At 49.0% G+C, this 21,448-nt stretch overlaps 1 protein-coding gene, 1 non-coding gene and 1 pseudogene across 2 annotated transcripts; all 3 read right to left on the minus strand.

Moving 5' to 3' along the window:
- Positions 1 to 7,142: 7,142 nt before the first annotated feature.
- On the minus strand, positions 7,143 to 10,339 carry LOC103648423 (2-keto-3-deoxy-L-rhamnonate aldolase-like; annotated as a pseudogene).
- A 1,755-nt stretch (positions 10,340 to 12,094) lies between these two features.
- LOC100275709 (Putative WEB family protein chloroplastic) lies at positions 12,095 to 15,167 on the minus strand. Its single transcript, NM_001149734.2, has 3 exons — positions 14,828 to 15,167; positions 14,459 to 14,696; positions 12,095 to 14,366 (listed from the first exon to the last, which is right to left on the minus strand). The coding sequence occupies exons 1-3, from the start codon at positions 14,845 to 14,847 to the stop codon at positions 12,360 to 12,362; spliced, it is 2,265 nt and encodes a 754-aa protein (NP_001143206.2). The 5' UTR covers positions 14,848 to 15,167; the 3' UTR covers positions 12,095 to 12,359.
- Positions 15,168 to 21,083: 5,916 nt separating this feature from the next.
- Positions 21,084 to 21,170, minus strand: TRNAM-CAU (transfer RNA methionine (anticodon CAU)). Its single transcript is given in 2 exon segments — positions 21,084 to 21,119; positions 21,133 to 21,170. It is a non-coding gene; the product is annotated as a tRNA-Met (tRNA).
- Between the last annotated feature and the right edge of the window lie 278 nt (positions 21,171 to 21,448).

Below are 21,448 nucleotides of genomic sequence, written 5' to 3' on the forward strand. Positions count from 1 at the left end.
GCGGGTATTTCCCCGGGCTCGCCACGTGGTCGGGGTGGTCAGTTTGGTCGAAGGTGATGGGCTTGTCGGACCAGTCTAGGTAGACTGGCGCCGCCACCTTCACCGAGCAGACCTCTCGGCGCTCTTGCTTGCGATGCCGAGCCGAGGCATTCGCCGCATGCCCACCGTAGATCATGAAGCAGTCGCGGACCTCGGGGAACTCTCCCGCTTGGTGATCTTCCTTCTTGTCGTCGTCGCGGGCCCTGCCACCCTCCGCGGGTGGCCCGGCCCTGTGGGAGTGGCGCCGAAGCATGACACACTCCTCAAGGGTGTGCTTGACGGGCCCCTGATGATAGGGGCACGGCTCGTTGAGCATCTTGTCGAAGAGGTTAGCACCTCCAGGGGGCTTCCGAGGGTTCTTGTACTCGGTGGCGGCGACAAGGTCCGCGTCGGCGGCGTCGCGTTTCGCTTGCGACTTCTTCTTGCCTTTCGGGAGCATCTTCCGATGGGCGCCGGAGGAGTAGACGCCTCGGGAGCATCTTCCGATGGGCGGCCCTGGGGCTGCTTGTCCTTTCGGAAGATAGCCTCGACCGCCTCCTGGCCAGAGGCGAACTTGGTGGCGATGTCCATCAGCTCGCTCGCCCTGGTGGGGGTCTTGCGACCCAACATACTCACCAGGTCGCGGCAGGTGGTGCCGGCAAGGAACGCGCCGATGACATCCGATTCGGTGATGTTGGGCAGCTCGGTGCGCTGCTTCGAGAATCGCCAGATGTAGTCCCGGAGAGACTCTCCCGGCTGCTGCCGGCAGCTTCGGAGGTCCCAGGAATTCCCGGGGCGCACGTACGTGCCCTAGAAATTGCCGGCGAAGGCTTGGACCAGGTCATCCCAGTTGGAGATCTGCCCCGGAGGCAGGTGCTCCAACCAGGCGCGAGCGGTGTCGGAGAGGAACAGGGGGAGGTTGCGGATGATGAGGTTGTCGTCGTCCGTTCCACCCAGTTGGCAGGCCAGGCGGTAGTCCGCGAGCCACAGTTCCAGTCTCGTTTCCCCCGAGTACTTTGTGATAGTAGTCGGGGGTCGGAACCGGGTCGGGAACAGTGCCCGTCGGATGGCCCGGCTGAAGGCCTGCGGACCGGGTGGTTCGGGCGAGGGACTCCGATCCTCCCCGCTGTCGTAGCGTCCCCCACGCCAGGGGTGGTAACCTCGGCGCACCCTCTCGTCGAGGTGGGCCCGACGGTCGCGATGATGGTGCTCGTTGCCGAGGTGGCCCGGGGCCGCAGGCGCGGTGTTGCGCGTGCGCCCGGTGTAGACCGAGGCTTCCCGCATGAATCGGGAAGTCGCGGCATGAGGTTCCGAGGGGTATCCCTGCCTTCGGGAGGCAGAGCTCTCGGCCCGTCGGACCACAGCGCCTTCCAGGAGATTCTTGAGCTCTCCCTGGATTCGCCGACCCTCGGTGGTTGATGGCTCCGGCATCGCGCGGAGAAGCATCGCTGCTGCAGCTAGGTTCTGACCGACCCCACTGGATGCGGGTGGTGGCCTAACCCTGACGCCGTCGGCGACGCGGTGCTGGAGACCCTGGGGCAGGTGACGTATTTCTCCGGCCGGGGGTTGGCCCGCCCATGCCTGCCCGACGTCCCGGCGGATCGGCTCAAGCGCTCCTGCTCCCCCGTCGAGCCTGGCCTGCGCCCCTCGGACTTGCTCGAGCTGTGGGTCGTGACCCCCCGCCGGAACGGGGACCACAGCTAGCTCCCGTGGGATGTCAGCGCGAGGCACCGGCCTAGGGAGATCACCGTCCTCCGGCATGCCGAGATGATCGCCTACGGAGGGATCCCCTAGATCGACGTGGAAACATTCGCGGCTTGGGCCGCAGTCCTCGTCGTCGAGGCTGCGGCTACCGTCGGAACAGTCGGAGAGGCAATAGTCACATGCGGTCATGAAGTCCCGCATGGCACTGGGGTTGCCAAATCCAGAGAAATCCCAACAGATGTTGGGGTCGTCATCTTCCTCGGACCCAGAGGGCCCGTAGGTCGAGACGTCCGTCAGCCGGTCCCAAGCCGACCGCATGCGAAACCCCAGAGGGTTTGATCTCGCCTTTACGGGAGCGCCCGCCAAAGCAAGGTCGCTAGGCGGGTTGTGGCTGAGTCCAAATGACGTAGGATGGGAATCGGTCGGTACCTTTCGGTCGACGAGCAGCGACATAGTCACGTCGGGGACTGATTGCACCGCCGCCTCAGGTACGAGGGCGACGTCCTGCAAGCTCTCCGCGAGCGCACTGGCGTCGTCCACTTGCTCGGGATTGGCGTGTCGCGGGGAGACGGCGCTCGCCTTTGTCTCAAACGCGAGGTCGACGCCCGACGCGCCCCCCGTTGGAGCGCTGGGGACGTCGACTCGCTCGACAGCTGACGAGGCGCGGCCTCCCGCTTGGCCTTGGTTGCCCCGCCTCCTCCTCCGTTGGCGGGGGAGAGGACGGGGCGAGCTCGAACGTTGTTCTTCCACCACGTGGGGAAGACGTCGTCGATTCCGCCGCCGGCGGGCGGGCTGTCGGCCGCCATTGTCGTTGTCGCGCGGCGGTGGAAGGAGTATCATGTCATAGCTACCGTCGAAGGACATGAACTCAAGACTCCCGAAACGGAGCACCGTCCCGGGTCGGAGAGGTTGCTGGAGACTGCCCATCTGGAGCTTGACGGGAAGCTGTTCGTCAACACGCAGCAGGCCCCTACCTGGCGCGCCAACTGTCGGCGTTTCGAGATCGGGGGGTCCCTCGGGCCGACGAGTGAGTGTCGCCGCGTGCCCTAGCCCAGATGGGTCGAGCGCGTGGGCGAGCACGAAGGGGCGAAGGAGCGAGGCGGCCGGCGACCGGCGACCGGCGTGAGAGAGGTGGGAATCCCGCGGCCTTCGTGTTCGTCCCGCGCCCAGGTCGGGTGCGCTTGCAGTAGGGGGTTACAAGCGTCCACGCGGGAGAGGGAAGCGAGCGGCCCCAAGAGAGCGCCTGTCCCGTCCTCGTCCCCGCGCGGCCAACCCTCTCTAAGAGGGCCCTGGTCCTTCCTTTTATAGGCGTAAGTAGAGGATCCAGGTGTACAATGGGGGTGTAGCAGAGTGCTACGTGTCTAGCGGGGGAGAGCTAGCGCCCTAAGTACATGCCGATGTGGCAGCCGGAGAGATTTTGGCACCCAGCTGGTGTGATGTCGTGGCCGTCGGAGGAGCGACGGAGCCTGGCGGAGGGACAGCTGTCGGAGCGGTTGAGTCCTTGCTGACGTCCTCCTGCTTCCGTAAGAGAGCTGAGAGCCGCCGTCGTCACAGAGCATGCGGGGCGCCATCATTGCCTATCTGGCGGAGCTAGCCAGATGGGACACCGGTCTTGTTCTCTGCGGCCCGAGTCAGCTCGGGGTAGGGTGATGATGGCGCTCCCTGTTGACGTGGCTGGCCTGCGCCCTAGGTTGGGCGACGTGGAGGCTCCTCCGAAGCCGAGGTCGAGTCTGTCTTCCATGGCCGAGGCCGAGGCCGAGCCCCTAGGTTGGGCGAGGCGGAGGTCGTTCGGCAGAGACCAGGGCGGAGTCCGAGCCCTGGGGTCGGGCGAAGCGGAGTTCGTCGTCTTCCGGGGCTGAGCCCGAGTCCGAGCCCTGGGTCGGGCGGAGCGGAGTTCGCCGTCTTCCGGGACTTAGCCCGAGTCCGCGCCCTGGGTCGGGTGGAGCGGAGTTCGCCGTCTTCCGAGACCTAGCCCGAGTCCGAGCCCTGGGTCGGGCGGAGCGGAGTTCGCCGTCTTCCGGGACCTAGCCCGAGTCCGAGCCCTGGGTCGGGCGGAGCGGAGTTAGCCGTCTTCCGGGACTTAGCCCGAGTCCGAGCCCTGGGTCGGGCGGAGCGGAGTTCGCCGTCTTCCGGGACTTAGCCCGAGTCCGAGCCCTGGGTCGAGCGGAGTGGAGTTCGCCGTCTTCCGGGACCTAGCCCGAGTCCGAGCCCTGGGTCGGGCGGAGCGGAGCTTCCTATGGTGCCTTTGGCAGGGCCTGACTGCCTGTCAGTCTCACTCTGTCAAGTGGCACTGCAGTCGGAGTGGCGCAGGCGGCGCTGTCCTTCTGTCAGGCCGGTCAGTGGAGCGGCGAAGTGACGGCGGTCACTTCGGCTCTGCTGGGGGGCGTGCGTCAGGATAAAGGTGTCAGGCCACCTTTGCGTTAAATGCTCCTGCGATTCGGTCGGTCGGTGCGGCGATTTAGTCAGGGTTGCTTCTTAGCGAAGGCAGGGCCTCGGGCGAGCCGGAGATATGTCCGCCGTTGGAGGGGGGCCTCGGGCGAGACGGAAATCCTCCGGGGTCGGCTGCCCTTGTCCGAGGCTAGGCTCGGGCGAGGCATGATCGAGTCGCTCGAATGGACTGATCCCTGACTTAATCGCACCCATCAGGCCTTTGCAGCTTTATGCTGATGGAGGTTACCAGCTGAGAATTAGGAGTCTTGAGGGTACCCCTAATTATGGTCCCCGACAAATCAGGTTATTGGTTACAAACTCACATTCACATCTCCATATTTAAATATTAAAAATTTTATATCCCCACATTTACATATTAAAAAACTAAAATTATGACAGATGGAGGGTTTGAACCATGGTTATAGTTGCTGCACATGCAGGGGCAGATCTAGGTAGAGACTAGCGAGGATTTAGGTCTCCGTTCATTTCTATGTTGTAAATAGTAATGTCTACATTTTATCATTAGGTCTTCTACTTAATCTAACATAGACGTCCATGTTCTAGTATTTTAGTGCTTATCCTTAAGTATGTCTTCAGACATATTTTATCCTAGATCCTTCCCTATGCACATGTTTGATTTGAACCATATAATTCCACCAATCTACGCTAATATAAAGTGCGCCGCTCCCTGACCCCCACGTTTGAATGGCCAACACAAGACACATTTTTTTATGTTTTATATATTCAATTTAAGTGGAGATTTGAACTATGATTGTCCGTTACAAACGTATTCATATCCACGTAACCAACATAACATATAAGTTTTTATGTTTTATATATTCAAGCGTATATATTTTTATGAAATCCCTATACTAATAAATCAAGAGTTTCTTCCTGTGTCTCCCCTATCGTGCACCTCTCCCTGTTCCTCAAGTTTAAATGGCAAAAAAACTAAAATGTTGGTTCCAAACACACATTTACACCCACATAGTCAATACAATACATATGTTTTTATGTTTTATATACTCAGGCATAATATAGATATTTTTTATAAAAATATGGAAAAAAAAACTAGGTCTATCCCGTTGTGCCGTACCCAAGGTCCAAACACGACATGGTGATCGAGTCAGAGGAACATGGACTTGGTGGACAAGGGGGTATGCTCGAGCCAGGTTAAATCATGTCAGGTCACGTAAGGACCCCGCTACCACTATCCTCGAAAGTTGTTCGAGACTTTTAGCTGCTTACACTAGTGGTGTCGTGACGACAATGCAGAGATGAGTGGAGGAAGGGGCAACTACGGCTAAAGTTTGATGTCGCCCGAGCCACCTCGCGAAAAACGATGCATGATTAGAATTATGGTTTATCACTTGTCATATGAAATACATTTATATATGTTATATGGTAGATACGTTAAGATCGAACACAACAACCAATTCATTATAAAGGGGTTGGCACGTGTTGAACAACTATCCTGTTAAAACAAGATTTACATGTGTGATATATAGAAACCCTAGCAATTATGAGAGTATAGGATAGACACTAGACTATCTTAATGTTGCCTCCACGGCTGGGAAAATCTGAAAACCTAACCCGAACCGAGAATACCCCAAAATCCGAATTTAATAGGGTGCATGTGTTTTATAAAACTTACACAATAGTTCAGATAGTTTGGGAATATCCGAACTTGAAATTTCGATATCCGAATTTTTGGATATTATAGTAACCACTGTAATTTTAGATATCGATTCTTAGAACCCGAGGTACCCGATTTTTCGTATATTATAAAACCCACTGTAATTTTGAGTATTGATTTTCAGAACCTAAAATTTCAATTGCTCGAATCAGACGATCCGAAAATTTTGTGATCGCCACTCTATTGTGCATCGACGCTCGACGCCCTTCAGCAGTTCAGCCTATATACCCCATGGCCCTGTCAGGGTGCCGGCAACTGATGGAGCTCCACGTCGTATGGGAGATCTTGTTCCTGACAGGCCGACACCAATAATACTGTCGGGCCCCTTCTCGGTGCTGTGGATGTATTGAGGTTAAAACAACTCAACTAAAAAATGAATAATGCTCTGAATGACATATACATAATAATGGAAGCAAAACATAAGCAATCAGTACCTGAGGTTCACTCCATTTTGAAACAATTCCATGCATCATGCATGTCGCGTCTCCATCATGTAGCGACCTAGCTCAGCTTCCAAATGCTTATCACGTGCCTTTTTAATAAGTTCCTTCACAACATTCTTAGAGTAGACACTTAAGTAGTAGGATTATAATATCTGATCCTCTGTCTGTCATAGCGTTCCTCGTTCGTAAGCCAACACGGAGGATCTATTCATTCCGTATAAAATCTCCAAACAGACAGCTGCTGGCTGAGACAATAGGAGAGCGTAATTATAGTACCAAGAGTCTTTGCAGGTTTAGTGGCAGCACAGCTTATATGTATCGAGCTCACAGCACGCATCCGATGGAGTGTCAAAGCTTCTATGGGACGCCATGAATGGCCAGATGTGAAGTCTGAACACTATGATATCCTTGATGAGCAAGCAAGGTTGTTGTTCACTAAAATTATGGATTCAAGAGAAGTACGGACCCGTTTGTTTAGGATTATAATATACTCATGGTGGAGGAGGACTGAGGTTGCGCAAGTGCTGAGATTCTGGGCGTGTAGCTTACCCTGACCCAACCACAACAACAACCTGGACCTACGTGCTTCCCATCCCATGATATACTATCAAACGGTTGGCCAAAACGATCCAGACTTATCCAGATATTAGAAATAAACGGGGAGGAAAAAAACAGCACTTTATTGGTAGCCACCAGTTCTGAGTTTCATCCTACAAATAGGGATGTTTAAGATGCCCAACCAGATTGTTCACCTGAAAATCAAATGACGACCTAAACAAGAGTACAACTAAAGCTAGAAATTCTTGGGCTCCTTAAGATCTCGAATAGATCCTCTGAACTCAGAACAAAAAAAATATCACCAGAACAAAACCCATAGCCACTTCTCTCCATGCTTCAGCTCAGCTCTGTTCTACACTGCTCACTCACTCGGTCACTCCAGTACCCGTCATTTTCCTTCTCACATTTCTCATCCTCATCATCCTCCTCGTCGATCTCCATCACTGCCTCTCGGAACAGCCTGACATCATCCAATGTCGCCTTCCGGAACATAGCAATGTCCACTGCGCCAGCTACCATATGGTAACCCCTCAATTTGAGCTGCTCCGGCGGGTCATTCTGCTTTCTGCATTGCAAACCCGCCCAGGTAAGCAGCATTGCCACCCGAGGCTGCTGCCGCCTTCTTCTTCTTCTTGGCCTCCAGCACCTTCCTCTCGGCCTCCCTCAGCGTAGCCCGGACCTTCCTGTTCCCGAGGTCCCACAGGTATCCCATGCTAGCCGACAGGTCGAGCGGGCCCATCTGCACGACGTCCACGCCGTCGACGGTGGCGTTGGCGTCGATCTTCGCGATCGCGGTGGCGGTCTCGACCTGGCAGATGACGAGGGTATCGTCCTCGCAGCGGGAGAGGTAGGAGTCATCGAAGCCGTAGGCGGAGGCGCGGACGATGGGGTGTGCAGCGCCGCGGACCCCGCGCGGCGGGTAGCGGCACTGCGGTAGTGGGAGACCGCCTCAGCGGCGGCCTCGGGGGACTCGATGGCGGGGAGCATGAGGCCCGCGGGGCCGAGGTCCAGCGCCTTCTTGGCCCAGACGGCGCTGGCCTCCGGGAGGCAGAGCACGGCGGGGGTGCGCGCGGCGTCCAGCGCGCGAAGGCAGGCGAGCGCCTCGGGGATCCCGCCCAACCCGTGCTCCATGTCGACGACGACGTAGTCGTAGCCGGCGAGGGCGGCGAGCTCGGCGAGGGTACGGGAGAAGGAGAGGAGGAACAGAACGTACAGGGTGTCTCCGTCGGCGAGGCGGGACTTGAGGGAGGGCGCGGGAGAGAGGAGGTCGGATGCCGCGGCGGAGGAGCGCCGCCCACGGCAAGGAAGCCGGTCCGTGATGCGGTATTGAAGGAAGGTCGCGGGTGGGGCGCGGCGTTGATTGGTGGCCACGGGCGTTGATTGGTGGCCACGGGAGGGTTGGCCGGGATGCGGCCGCGGGGTGAGCGGCAGAACGCTGTGGCTGTGCACGCCTACAATACACACTTAATTAGTAGTAGAGATTTTGGGGGGCCTGTGCAGCGGCCGAGCTCCACCCCTCAGGTAGGTACGGCCCTGGCAAATATGAAAGCAGAGAAGGGAAAGCAATACTAAATACTGAATATTGCAATCAATCTGTTTGAGCGGTGCAGAAATTTTGAGCTCATGTTCTTGCAGTGTTACTGATTACTATCACTTGATTTTCTTACGGTAGTGAATTATAGCACTTCATTGCTTGGATTTGGTTATGCATTCTTAATTTCTAGACATTGTTTATATTTTATACGGAGAAAATAGAGAAGGCAAACTGAAGTAATGTGATCGAGAAGGCAGTATTAAATACAAGTTCAGCCGTCATTTCTGAATGGTTCAGTGAAGTGTAAATGCTGGAAAATATTTGTATCTTGCTACCTTTGTTTTCAAATATTTACCGCTAGCTAGTTTGGTTTTAAACTAAACCACGACAAATAAAAAAATAGATAAAGTACATGTTTTGTAGATGTAGAACTTTTAGGGTGGTGCAATCTGAGCGACACGTAGGAAAAAAAAGATCGCGGCACCCTAAATATTGATGGTAGCAGGAGCGGAAAAACTGATTCCAACTAATATAGGGTTCTATTGTTGTTGTTGTCTTTTTTGATAGATCTTAAGACTTCAAATCTTGACACTAATTTAAGGTAGAGTCTGCTATGAGTTTAGGCCGTTTGCAGTAATCTATCAAAAGTTTGTCCAAAAACACTGTTTTACACTATTCTACACGGTTAATTGTACATTTATATTATTTGCAGAATAGAATTTAAATATAGATATAAATATAGATAAACTGCTGAAGATAGCCTTACGGACCGTAGATGTGAAGGGATGAAAGTGGTAATCCGAACTGTTAGAACAAATTTAATATTTTAAAATAGATACGTATAAAATTTGATGTTGATCTTTTCTTATGTTATCAAGCACATTAGTACAAACATGAATAAAATATTACATAAATTGTTTTATGTATTATTTGCTCCCTACAACACAAAACGTTGAAAAAATTACCGAATTTGTTTCCGAATTCATACCGAAGTTTATAACTATTATTTGAGAAAATATAGGATGAATTTGAGATTTACCTTTTATAAATCTTAATAAGCTGGATGTTAAAAACAAGAATACAAATTTGTATTGTATATTCTATATCCTATTTATTCGCAATCAAAGAAAAACGACCAAAAAACTGATTACCGAATAAATACCGTTTCCGACCGTTTTCATGTGATATCCCGTCACTCTCGCAGTCTAGCTGCGCCTGCGCGTCATCTCTCTCTTTTTTTTCGACAACATCTCGCTATCTATATCTATCTTAAATTCCTAGTGGAAGTAGACGCGCAATCCTTTGCCGGCTTTTTTGCCCCCTTTCCTTGTCGTGTTAGTTTATTCCATACCGATGGATTGACGATGGTCCCTGACCCTGACTCCCTGTTGCTCTCTCTCTCGAGAGAGAAAAAAAAGTTCTGTTGCATGTTTATTTGACATCCACCATGCATGTTGTTATCGTGCCGTGCTTTGGAGTAATATTGAGTGCGGTGCTCGACGCATGCTGTCGGTCGGTCGGTGCAACGAGCCGGGTTGGCTGGCTGGTGAGTGTGTTTTATAGAAACAGACCGGCGCCTCGCATCGGATTCTGGATATGATCGCGACGGTTTCCCAGGTCGGTGTGTCGTCTACTGATTTTGGATACTGACGTAATGACGATGCAACTTCATGCATGAATTGGCTTGTGTACTTCCACTTCAGCCAATTTTATTAAGCAGCAGAAAGTTGGAATCTCTCAGTATATACATACATGTCAGTATGTCACGTGTGACTTTGTGAGCTGCAGAGATCAGACTGTACTATTCTGCTTCGCTTCAGATTCCCAGTAGTAACAACCAAAACGGCTCTCCATCATGCTGCAGTGTTCTTGGCTCCACTTTACCGGACACTGTTGCCTCTTTACTTACCATCGGGTCAGCCAGAGTGCAGTTAACTGTGAAACATTGGAGGACATGGTAAAAAAGGCGTCAACCGTCGATATTGAGGAATTGAATCCTGCCTTTTATTTTCACGCGGGAGCTGCCAGAGCTTCACATGGGTTTCACTGTGAAGACCGGTGCGGAGGTCCCTCTGGACTGCACCATGGTCCCATGCATCTCATCTTGTAGCTGCCGATCTACAGAGAATAGCCAAAGCAGGTGGCGCTGCCGCCTGTTCTCATGTTCAGGCTATAGCATTAGTGCATTACCAGTATCGGTATCCATCCCATCACACAGGCAAAGCAGCAGAAGTTACTCATCTGAACTGAAAGTCTGAACCTGATCTTTTGGTGTTGCTGCTGAGCTCATTTATTCAGGCACGTCACTCCAGGTCCTTGTGAGCCAACTGAATAATTGAAGTAGCATGATAATACAGGAGTAGCATTATACTGACTTCACGGAAGTGGGGCAATTGCCAAAGGAATAAAAGAAAAAGAATAAATTAGCTAGCTAACTAATCTCTCTGTTCTTTTTTATTTGTCATGTGAAATAGCCTCTAGCCTATCGATTAAGGACTTCCGAGTAGCACCTCTAAGTCCTAGTTCAATTCCTATCAGGAGCGAATTTTCAGGCTTGTTTAAAAAAATCCCCTGGTTGTGCCTCATCCACTCTCGGGGTGCGATGTCATGTGTGTCACCCTTCGGTTGGACCATTGCAGAGTGGACAGTTGACGCCGGCCCGTTAATGATGGGGCCAGGGTTCGTGAATTTTCTCGGCCGGGACCATTGTTTCGGTCCCTTCTTATATGAAATACCGGGAGGACGGTCTTTCCCTCTCCGGCTGAGTTTTTTTTATCGTATTTTAGTTCAAAAATATGCTAGCGGTTGACAAGTATTCAAAAACGGAGGTAATATTAGCTAATTTGCTAAAAGTAGCTAATTGCTGAACTATTAGCTAGACTATTTGTATGTCTTCGACTAATTTAAGCAACTAACTGTTAGCTCTAGTGTATTTTATACACCTCCTTATCCCAAGCAAATCGATTATTGAGGGCCAACATCCTCATCAAGAACCCTACTGGCTCTCACATGTTTAACAGGCTTTTTTCCAATCCAATAACCCGATAACGCATCATGACCCGTCGATATCATCACTCTGTGATGTCAGCTCAGGGCATGGGAATCGTCACTTCTGCTCATACAGATTATTTGATCTTTTAGTAGTATAGCTGATTCAAAATCTCCATTTCGTAGACAGCAAACACTAAGAAAGCTTTATCTTGAACAATTGCAAGAGCTGGCAAACGAATGATCACCAAACATACCAAAAAAGAAGCAAGACATAAAGGGTGCGTTTGGATCTTCTTCTATCAAAAAGCAGTTTCTTCCAAAGTAACAATATATGCATATTAATTATGGTGCAAAATAATATATGCAAAACAATAATATGTATGGAGTCTTACAATGATTAAATACATATTTCCATATTCGTGAAATATAGGCCCTGTTTGGCACAGCTGCTACTTGTTGAAAAAGCAGCTTATATAAGAAGCTGGTGAACAGCAGCTTCTGCTTGTTGGCTGCTTTTAGTGTATTCTGAGAAGCAGCTGAACTGATAAGCTACTGCAGAAGCTGACTGTTTGGCAGAACTTCTGCTTAAATTTGTGAAGAAGCTAAAAATAAGCTGTGCCAAACACACATCAGTCAACACAAAAATCGTTCTATTACGGTCATTTGCATATAAACAATCTCAGAAGCAATACAGATAAATCATAAAAAAATCTAATGTTTCACCGAAGCTCCAACCAAACGACTTTCTTTTAGTTTAGCTCACAACAGTTTTTCCACAGCAGACAGCTCACACCAGACAGCTGAACTGAACTGCGAACACTCCCTAACTCAAGAGAGGCAATTATGTAAATAAAGTCGACATTTTGTATTCTTTGAAGCATCCATCACTTAGTTTACCATAATATGGGGGAAGACTCGGGAACTAGATATCTAATCAAAGAAATGTCAAATGATAGAACAAAGAATATCATCAGCCGGTTTTATGCTAATTTTCGCTTTTCTTTTTTAGCAGACCACCGAATCTCTTCAGCAAAGGCTTCTTCTTATACTGCTGGTGCTGTTTAGTTGGTGATGCCCTGCCACTGTTCTCCTTAGTTGAGTGCAACCCATTGCTGTCAAGACCTGCATCCCCCTTGTTTGATTCCAAATCAACCTGTGAGTCGCCATCATTCTCCTCCTTAGCTGAATCATAGTCAGCAAACTTGCTGTTCTCCCACATTTTGGCAACTACTACAACAGGTTCATCATCCTCTTCAGTGCCCCCCTTCTCATTATCTCCATCCTTGGTGTTACTATTTATCGTGCCATCTTTTGCATTAGTAAGCTGGGAAGAGAGTTCCTTAATCTTCTCAGAAGCTGCTGATTCCTTTGCCTGCAGGTCGTCATTCTCCTGTTTTATGTTCTGTAATTCATTCTCTTGGTCTAATATGTTCTCCTTCCATCGGATAGTTTCAGTGTTGCCTTCCTCTCTGATTCTGTTCGCTTCCATTAGCTGAGATTCAAGCTGCTGCAGCTTCTCCTGCAACTCTGTGTTTTCATTTTCTTTCTCCTTAACAACCTCCAAGGTCCTGTCCATTTGAACCCTGACAGCGACTATCTCTTCTTCTGAATTCTTAATAGAGCTGACAAAACTTAGCTCTTTGGACTGCCATTCCTCATGCGCTCTCTTAGCTTCTGCTTCCAGTCTTTCAACTGCTTTCGTAAGGCAAACCTTCTCATAGTTTGCCTCATCAAGCAGTAGCTCATAGTTCTCCTTAATATTCTTCAGACTCAAGTTAAGCTCCTCTACCTGTGCCTGAGCACGCTCCATCTCATCTTGTTTCAGAAGGTACTTTTCTTGCGCCTCTCTGGATTCAGCTGACATTTCCTGTAAGGCTGAGGCCAGACCCTCCATTGCCTTCTTAATTTTCTCAAGCTCATCTTTGCTAGCCTCAAGCTCGTCAGCCAGCTGGTTCTTCTGTTCATTCAAGGTCTCAATTTCTGAGCTAGTATTCTTATCACTGTTCAAGGCCTCCATTTTCTCTTCTTCCACTGTATGGAGCTTCAGCCTAAGCCCTTCAATCTCTGTCCATAGATCCGTCGTCTCTTTCTCTGCTGCATCTGCCCGTTGGCCGGACACAACAATATCACTCTTGAGCTTTGTCAGCTCATCCTCCAAGAACCTGACTTTGTCACGAAGAGCAGCAACTTCAGATTCTCTGTCACGAAGCAAACTACTTGTTGAATCCAATTCTTCCATTGCTGAATTCAAAGATTCACCCTTCAAAATATTAGACTGATCAGCCTCTTCCAATCTGACCTCGAGAAGCTGTGCCTTCTTCTGCCATTCGTCAGCTAACTGCTTTGACTTGGAACCAAAATTCCTAGCATCATCAACATCACTCTTAAGTTCATCAATCATGCGCTCCAATCGAACTGCCTTTTCTTCAGCAGCCTTTTTTTTCTCAAGCTCAAGCTTTAATGCAAAGTTCTCTTCTTCAAGATTCTGAATCCTCTCTGCAGTCTTCTTCCTGTTGCCATCCACCTTGGAATCAACCAGCCCTTTGAGGCGCGTAACCTCTACAGTGAGATGCTCAACTTCCTGGGCCTTCACCTCGGAAGCCCTAACGGCATCATCTACCTGGCTGAGGGCTTCATTCTTGGCATCGATTGCGTCGGCCAGCTCATACCTGGCCTTCTCCAGCTGCTCCACTGTCGACCGCAGCACAGCGTCATCAGCCTCCTGCTGGCCATGGATGCTTGCCTGCTCCGACTCTCTGGCAGGGAGTTTGTCTGCCTCCTGCGCCTCAATAGCCCTCCTTTGCACATCAAGCGCATCCTGCAGCTTGGCATTGGCCTCATCAGCCACCTTCTTGGCACGCTCCAGCTCAGCAAAAACTTTGCACTTCTCCTTCTCGTTCTCCACCAACTGCTCCTTGGCCTTCACGAGCTCTTCTCGGATCGCGGCAAGCTGCGCGTGCTGCTCCTGCGGCGGCTTCGCGGGCTTCCCCTTCTGAAACCATCAATACAACTCTGAATTCCGCGAAAAAACACGAGGATTTTCGCGCCCGCAGGCGGTGGCATGGTAGTCGCGGATTACCATACCTCTGGAGTCGTAGCGAGGCGAGAGGCGGCGGCCTTGGGCGTTGGCGCCTTGCGGTCGGCCGACCCCGAGCCGGGGGACTTGTCAGCAGCGCGCGGCGTGCCATGGCCGGCGGCGCTCGCCTTGGGCACGGCCGGCTTGCGCGGCTTGCTGTCCTTGGGGGTTGGCGGCGTGCCGCCTCCGCCGCCCTTCTTCTCCTTGTCCGGTTTGCCGTTGCTCTTCGCCTCGGCGGAGCCAGATCTGCGCTCCAACCAAGAAACGGAACCACCGTCAGACGGCGAGGATCCACCGCCGCTGCCCGCGGGGATCCACCTCGAGGGCGGAGTCGCAGTGATCAATAAGCAGCACAGAAGGGTGTGATGGACGCTTACTTCGTCTTGGAGCCCAGCATTCCGGCGCTTGCGTATCTGCTGTTCCCTGGCCTCCCCTCGTTCCTTTGGTGCGTCGGCGTCGCTCCCTAACGTGCAGAGCTATGATTGTGGGGAAATTTGGGGGAGGAGTGGTGGGTGAGCGGTTGCCACCGCGCTGCCACTAGTTGGAGAGGATGGACGGGCGGAGCGGTGGGGCTGCGTGCGGCCTGCGGTTGCGGCTAGAAGTAGAAGACACCGCCTCCGATCAGTATCTCTGACTCCCTGTGGGTCTGCTGTTGGGTCGCGTGGGGTCTTCACATTTTCCTCGCAAGTTTTTATTCGAGGAGGGAGGGAGGGAGGCAGATAGGCGAAGTGGCCAGGTCGCCAGGACAGCGAGCAGTCATGCGCCCATGCTTGCTGGGCTGGCGGTGGCCAGGGAGACGGAACGGATGGCTTGGAAATACGTTCATTTTTTTTGGGAAATTCGGATCATACCATTAAAAGATCACCACTTTGGATTCATATCATTACTATCTCACTTACATGGGGGTCCACATGAGTCAATGACATGTGGGGTTCATGGTATATATCTAAAGTTTGGATCTTTTAATGGTATAGATCCAATTGTTCCTTTTTTTTCTTTTCTTTCACTCTTTACGGCCAGCATATCCTACGACATGTGGCCGTATAAAACATTCTTTTACTATATTATTTATATAAGAAACATTAAAATAAGTGATGGGATGAGTAAACTACCCAATATAGCCGGTCCAAAAAGACAATCCGGTCCTCAATTCTCCATGGAAAATTGCACTATTAGAGAACATGGATGAAGACAATTTAATTCAAAAAGAAATTGTAATAGAGAAAAAATAGTCCCATCGGGATCGTGTGGATAGAAATGAAAAACCATCCATCATCCCCGTTCCAAAGGTAGCATTCCGTGAACTTCTCTCGCTCTAAATTAGTTCCTTGGTATGTTAAAATTCTACCAAAAACTAACACATGCCATAGTATAATTAGCAAACTAAACAATGTAGATGTCTATTGTTATTTTAAATCTCAATTGTTCGATTTATATTAATTTGATATAATCAATTTGTATTTGCCTCCAAACATCGCATTTTGGAATGGGGGCGGGTTTCCCATAGGGAAAAAATTCTATGATGGAATGAAGATGGGAGAAAAAGCTCCTCGTGAGCATTCACCGTGATAGGGATAGATAATTTTTTCTACTCACGAGGATAGGGATATGGAGTCATCCCCTGACAGGGAATTCTCCATTGATATCCACACCTACAAAGATAGTATTTGGTTCTAAAGCGATGTATAACTTTGTGGTTAGGAAAGTCTAGAACAGAGTGGCTCCAAAACGATAATAATTTCTTGATACGTTGAATCCTACCATTCACCAAAAACTATCGAGCCTCTTCGCTCGTGAGCGTTCCTGTTTGAAGCCCCTTCCTTAGGATCATTACAAGCAAGGAGACAATCTAACTGTCAACGATGAGCTCCTGCCCGGCCCCAGCCAGATCCATCGATGTCCCTCCTCCATGCACCCCTACATGTTTGCCTCCCACTTTCTCCTTCCCTTCTCTTCCCTCCTTTCTTCGATATGACCATGGCAACCCACCATCTACACTGCCATCGCAACCCGTCAGACGAACTTCTCTTCACCCTACTCCTTTTACGCCCTTTAATACCTTCTACACGATCACGGGCGGGGCCCTAACGCAAGTGCCCTATGGCAGCCCGCCGATGGCCAAACTTTCCCCTCCCCTCCTTTTGCACGCTTGATGATACATCTGATAGATTCTTGCCCTTTACTTCTTTCTTCTCTATGTAGGACATCAAACATGCATATTTGATATGTTCTTCTCATTTGCTTTGCACGAACACCATATTAAGAAATTTGGGGTGAGTTGAAGGTAAATCTGACAAGAGAGGGAGGTGATCGCACTCACACAACTCCTCAACCAAACATATGATGGAGCTGCTCCGTTCTATCTACACTCCTGAACCAAATAAAAAACAACACGCCTTTATTCTATCTTCCAAATATTACAGGTTGTGGTTGTGATAAGACGTGACTCCCATAGTCTCCCTGTGCCCATCTCTTTTTTTCAGAAGCTCTCGCTATATCTATCCTAATGATGTCTTCAGAGGTATCTCTATATCCTCCTCTAGGTCTGTCTTTTATATATTTCTCTAAACTAATAACTCATTTATATCATATTACTCCCTAACAATATTCTATTTTGCTCCAATTTATTGCACACTTGTATTTGTCATACCCGCAAACACCTTACACATATTTTAGTTTTGCTTAATCAATTGTCTAAAGTATAAAAATAACTAAAGAAGAGAAGATAGTATATATATAGTTGAACGAATGTTCTCTATATTTTAATTTTTTTTTAAAAAAAAAGCGTTGTAGATTGCTGAGAACAAAAAAAATAATTATAAGATAGAATAGCAGATAGAGGACATCATTGCAGACACACTAAGGTCTTCTTTTGAACATGGGAAATTTTCTTGCTTCCTGCGTTTTTTTTTTGAAAACGAACTGATTTCTATAAAATCCGTATATGAGTCCTATAAAATTCTTTCGTTCTAAATTAGACATAAATTTCTTACGAAAACAGACGCAATTCTTTGCTGATCCCTTCCCTTTCCCTTTTCTTGTCGTGTTAATTTTTGCATAACGATGAATTGATGATGGTCCGTGACCCTGACTCCCTGTTGCTTTCGAGGAAAAATAAAACTGTTGCGTGTCTATTTGATATGAATGCGTGTCGCATTCTAAAATTTTTGCAGTAATATAGAGTACGGTGCTCGACACATGTGTCGGTCGGTCAGTGCAGCGAGCCGGTTGGCTGGTGAGTGTGCCTTTTGTTTAAAACCGCTCGGCGCCTTCGCATCGGATTCTGGATATGATCGCGATAGTTTTACCATGTCGGTGTGTCGTCTTGCTCCTCGTGTTTTCCTGGAAACTCGTGGCGCTCAACGAACGAGCCCAGCCGGGCGGTCAATGTCTCAATGATTAGATGGAATAGTTTACAGCTCGTTCCGCCGACGGCGATCAAAGCCTACGACACGGTTCCTGAAATGACAGAAATAGCAGCATGATTTTCTGGTGTACATGAGTCTAAAATTTATTACCTTTGTTTGAATTTGAGATTTTACATGTGAGTAGAGTTGAAAACGGTCGAAATAATCCGGTTTCATTCTATCCCGATTTCTATATTAACTTGTTTGAATTTGTATTGACGGACACTCCAACTATTTTCGTTTTTCCCTTTTTGACAAATGTGGAAATGTGACGGGACAATATAGGTGTTTTTTCGACCAATTTTGCTTTTCTCATTTTTTTTAATCAGGATATACCATTTTTATCCGTACATAATGTCCAGTTTTAGGTAATACAATAAACAAATCATAGATGATTATGTCATATTTCAACAAACTAGTCCTTAATTAATTATTTTCTTGGTAGTCATATGTATTATAATATGTTGCTTCCATATATCTAGATGAGATATTTCAGTCGATCATAATATTATTTTATTTTAGACTCTACGGGACGATGTTTCCGTTTTTATTTCCGATTTCTATTTCCAATTTCGACCTATTATTGGTGTATCCTGTTTGTTTTGATTCATTTTCGCCATCCCGCTAATCCTGTTTTCGGTCCCATTTTCGAAATGAAATGTGAAAACAAAAACGAGAGAGGGGTTACCCATTTTCATCCCTGCATGTAATACACGCCAGTGATAGTGTGGCAAGTTTTAAACTTCTATTTGAGTGTCTAAAATATGTTTTTAATTGATTCCATGTTTTCGCCTAGGAGCTAACTCCCCCACGTATTTTGCGCAGAAAAATGGCATGAAGTGACGCATATAGAGCATGTTTGGTTTGATGGCTAACTTGCCACACTTTGGCTAACTTTTCTGCCTAAGGTTAGTTCTTCAATTCGAACGACTAACCTTAGGCAAAGTGTGGCACATTTAGCCACAAACCAAACAGCCCCATAGTAACAAGTAATGGAAAGTCCTCGACCACTAACCAGTAAGCACGGGAACCGATGATTGCGCAAAATGGCATGAAGTGACACATATACGGTGTGATTGGTTGCCTGCACTTATCCAGACTCTCTAGATGCATTGACTAAAGTACAACTTCTGTTTGCTTACATGTGCATGTAAGGCTAAGCCCTGCACCCACATGTGCAGCGGAGGCCAAAAAATAGTACACTCGCACCGATAGTAAACAAGTAATGGATAGTCCTAGACCACTAACTAGTGCTGGGAATTGGGCCGTGCCGGCCCGGCCCGGCCCAAGCCCATCGTGCTTCGTGCCAAACAGGTTCGGGCCAAGAAAGCCCAAACAATTTTTGGGCCGTGCCGTGCCAGCCCGAAGTGTAAAAACAGTGGCCCAGGCCGGCCCTAAACCACGTCGTGCCTTCGTTGGGTCGTGCCGGCCCAAGCCCGGCCCGTATATTTGACCACATAAAATCAAAATATTATAACCATATAAAGTTCATATCTTACTAAATTAAAGATATTAAACAATTATAACATCATTTAACCACATAAACTCTAAATATAACAACAATATAAAGTCAATATCTTACTAAATTAAAGAGATTAAACAGATTGGGCTTAATTGGGCCGTGCCGGCCCAAGTCCGGCCGATCTATGCGTGCCGTGCTGGGGGCCCGACGGGTCGGAATTTGAGGCCCGGCCCAGGCCCGCCTTCGGGCCGTGCTAGCCCGGCCCATATTATTTCGTGCCGGGCCGTGCTTTGGGCTCTTATTTTCGGGCCGTGCTCGTGCTGGCCCGAAAAGCCCGGCCCAGATTCCCAGCACTACCACTAACCAGTAACCACGGGAACCGATGAGGTATAAGTCTATCAACGTTTCTAGCGGTGGGGCGGATGAGATTCTAGCCCCTGCCGCTCTAGAGTTTATATAGCCCGACTAAATGTCCTTCTAAAACTTAAAGTGTATATAGTATAACCTTACTGTATATTTTTATGGTTTTGTATCATTCGTCGATGTTTTAATATAATAGTACAATATTTCAATATAATATTACTTTAAACTATTATTTATCTATCGTGAGTGATTTTATAAGATTATATCGCTGTAACGGTTTAACTCAAACACTTCTAAATAAATTTGGGTATGTCTTTGTAGAGGACTGGTAAAACCTCCGTTAGTTCCACAGGTCGTCATCGTTGTCGTCGTCCGTCCGTTCGTCCACCGTCCACTCCGTTCCAGGCTTCCAGCTGTGGTTCTGTTCCCGGTTCCGCATAGGCAAGTAGGCACCCTGTAGCTGGGACGACGTGTACGTGACGTGCACCACGCCACCGAACCGAACGGCAGAGCGTGCAGGAGGCACAGTCGATGCCATGCTCTGGGGCTCCAACTTTTTTTGGATTTTAGCTCTTTTTGGATTTTTTTTATAACTATAGCCTTTGTAGTTTCATTTCAAAAAATGGACTCTAATCTTGATGCCGAGGTAACGCACAGCGACGCCAGTACCACTGGCGCCAACTTTTCCTACGTGACAGTCGATGTAGCAAGGCCCAGGGGGTCGACGCCATAGATCTTGGCGCCGACCCCCCTTGACGGTGGGGTCCGGTGCTATCAGGGGGGTCGGCGCCAAGATCTATGACGCCAGCCCCCTGAGACTTGTCATATCGACTGTCACTTAAGAAAAGTTGGCGGCAATTATATATGTGTTACCTCGGCGCCAATGATAACGGCGTCGAGGTTATGATCCATTTTTTGAAATAAAACTATAAAGTGCATAATTGTGCAAAAAAAACCCAAAATGGCTAAAATGCAAAAAAAAAAAAAAAGTTGGCTCCCGGGCCAACCTAGATGGGTCAGCCACGAATTGAGACTTCGGACAGGACGAAGCCGGTGCACCGCAATCATGAATCAATCCATTCCATACAGTAGGCTGTAGGCAAATCAAATGCATATATAGCGGTACATAATTTTGATCCCTGCAGGCTGCAGATAAGAGAATGTCTGTAAAGTCTCCGCTATAAAGATAAGTATCGTGCGACTTTCAACGCAGCATGTGCAAGAACATATCGGATCGGACCATGTGCTTATGATGATGACGACTTGATGAGTCTTGTTCCATCTCGCAAATATAAAAAGGATTGGACTGGGCTGTGTTCATGGGCCTCGAATTCGGCAGAAAAGGAAGCATGTTCGAGATAGAATATGCCAATATGCCCCATTGACAAATAAAAAAAATGTTGGGGTGAGAGAGGCTCGAACTCTCGACCTCAGGATAACTCAATTTAGCTATGAGACCTACGCGCTAGCCAACTGCGCCACCACCCCGATGTGTTTACGTTATATATTTTACCCTTATTAGATTCACACCGCATCCGAATTGATGCGGCGACAGCGACGATGCTCCCCGGGCCCGGAGAGCGGAGAAACGAGCGTCACGTCCGGAGGCTCCTACAGCTCGTGTCGTATATTCTCACACGAGGCCGGACATATCCGTCAGCTCGACTTCCTTCTGCGGCGCCACGCTCTCCCCCGGCAACTCGATGGCGGTGACAGTAGCCTTCGCCGTCCACGTCGAACACGACTGACTACACTACATGGGTACC

The sequence above is a fragment of the Zea mays genome, chromosome 2 (assembly GCF_902167145.1).
Source record: "Zea mays cultivar B73 chromosome 2, Zm-B73-REFERENCE-NAM-5.0, whole genome shotgun sequence".
In the NCBI taxonomy this organism is placed as follows: Eukaryota; Viridiplantae; Streptophyta; class Magnoliopsida; order Poales; family Poaceae; genus Zea; species Zea mays.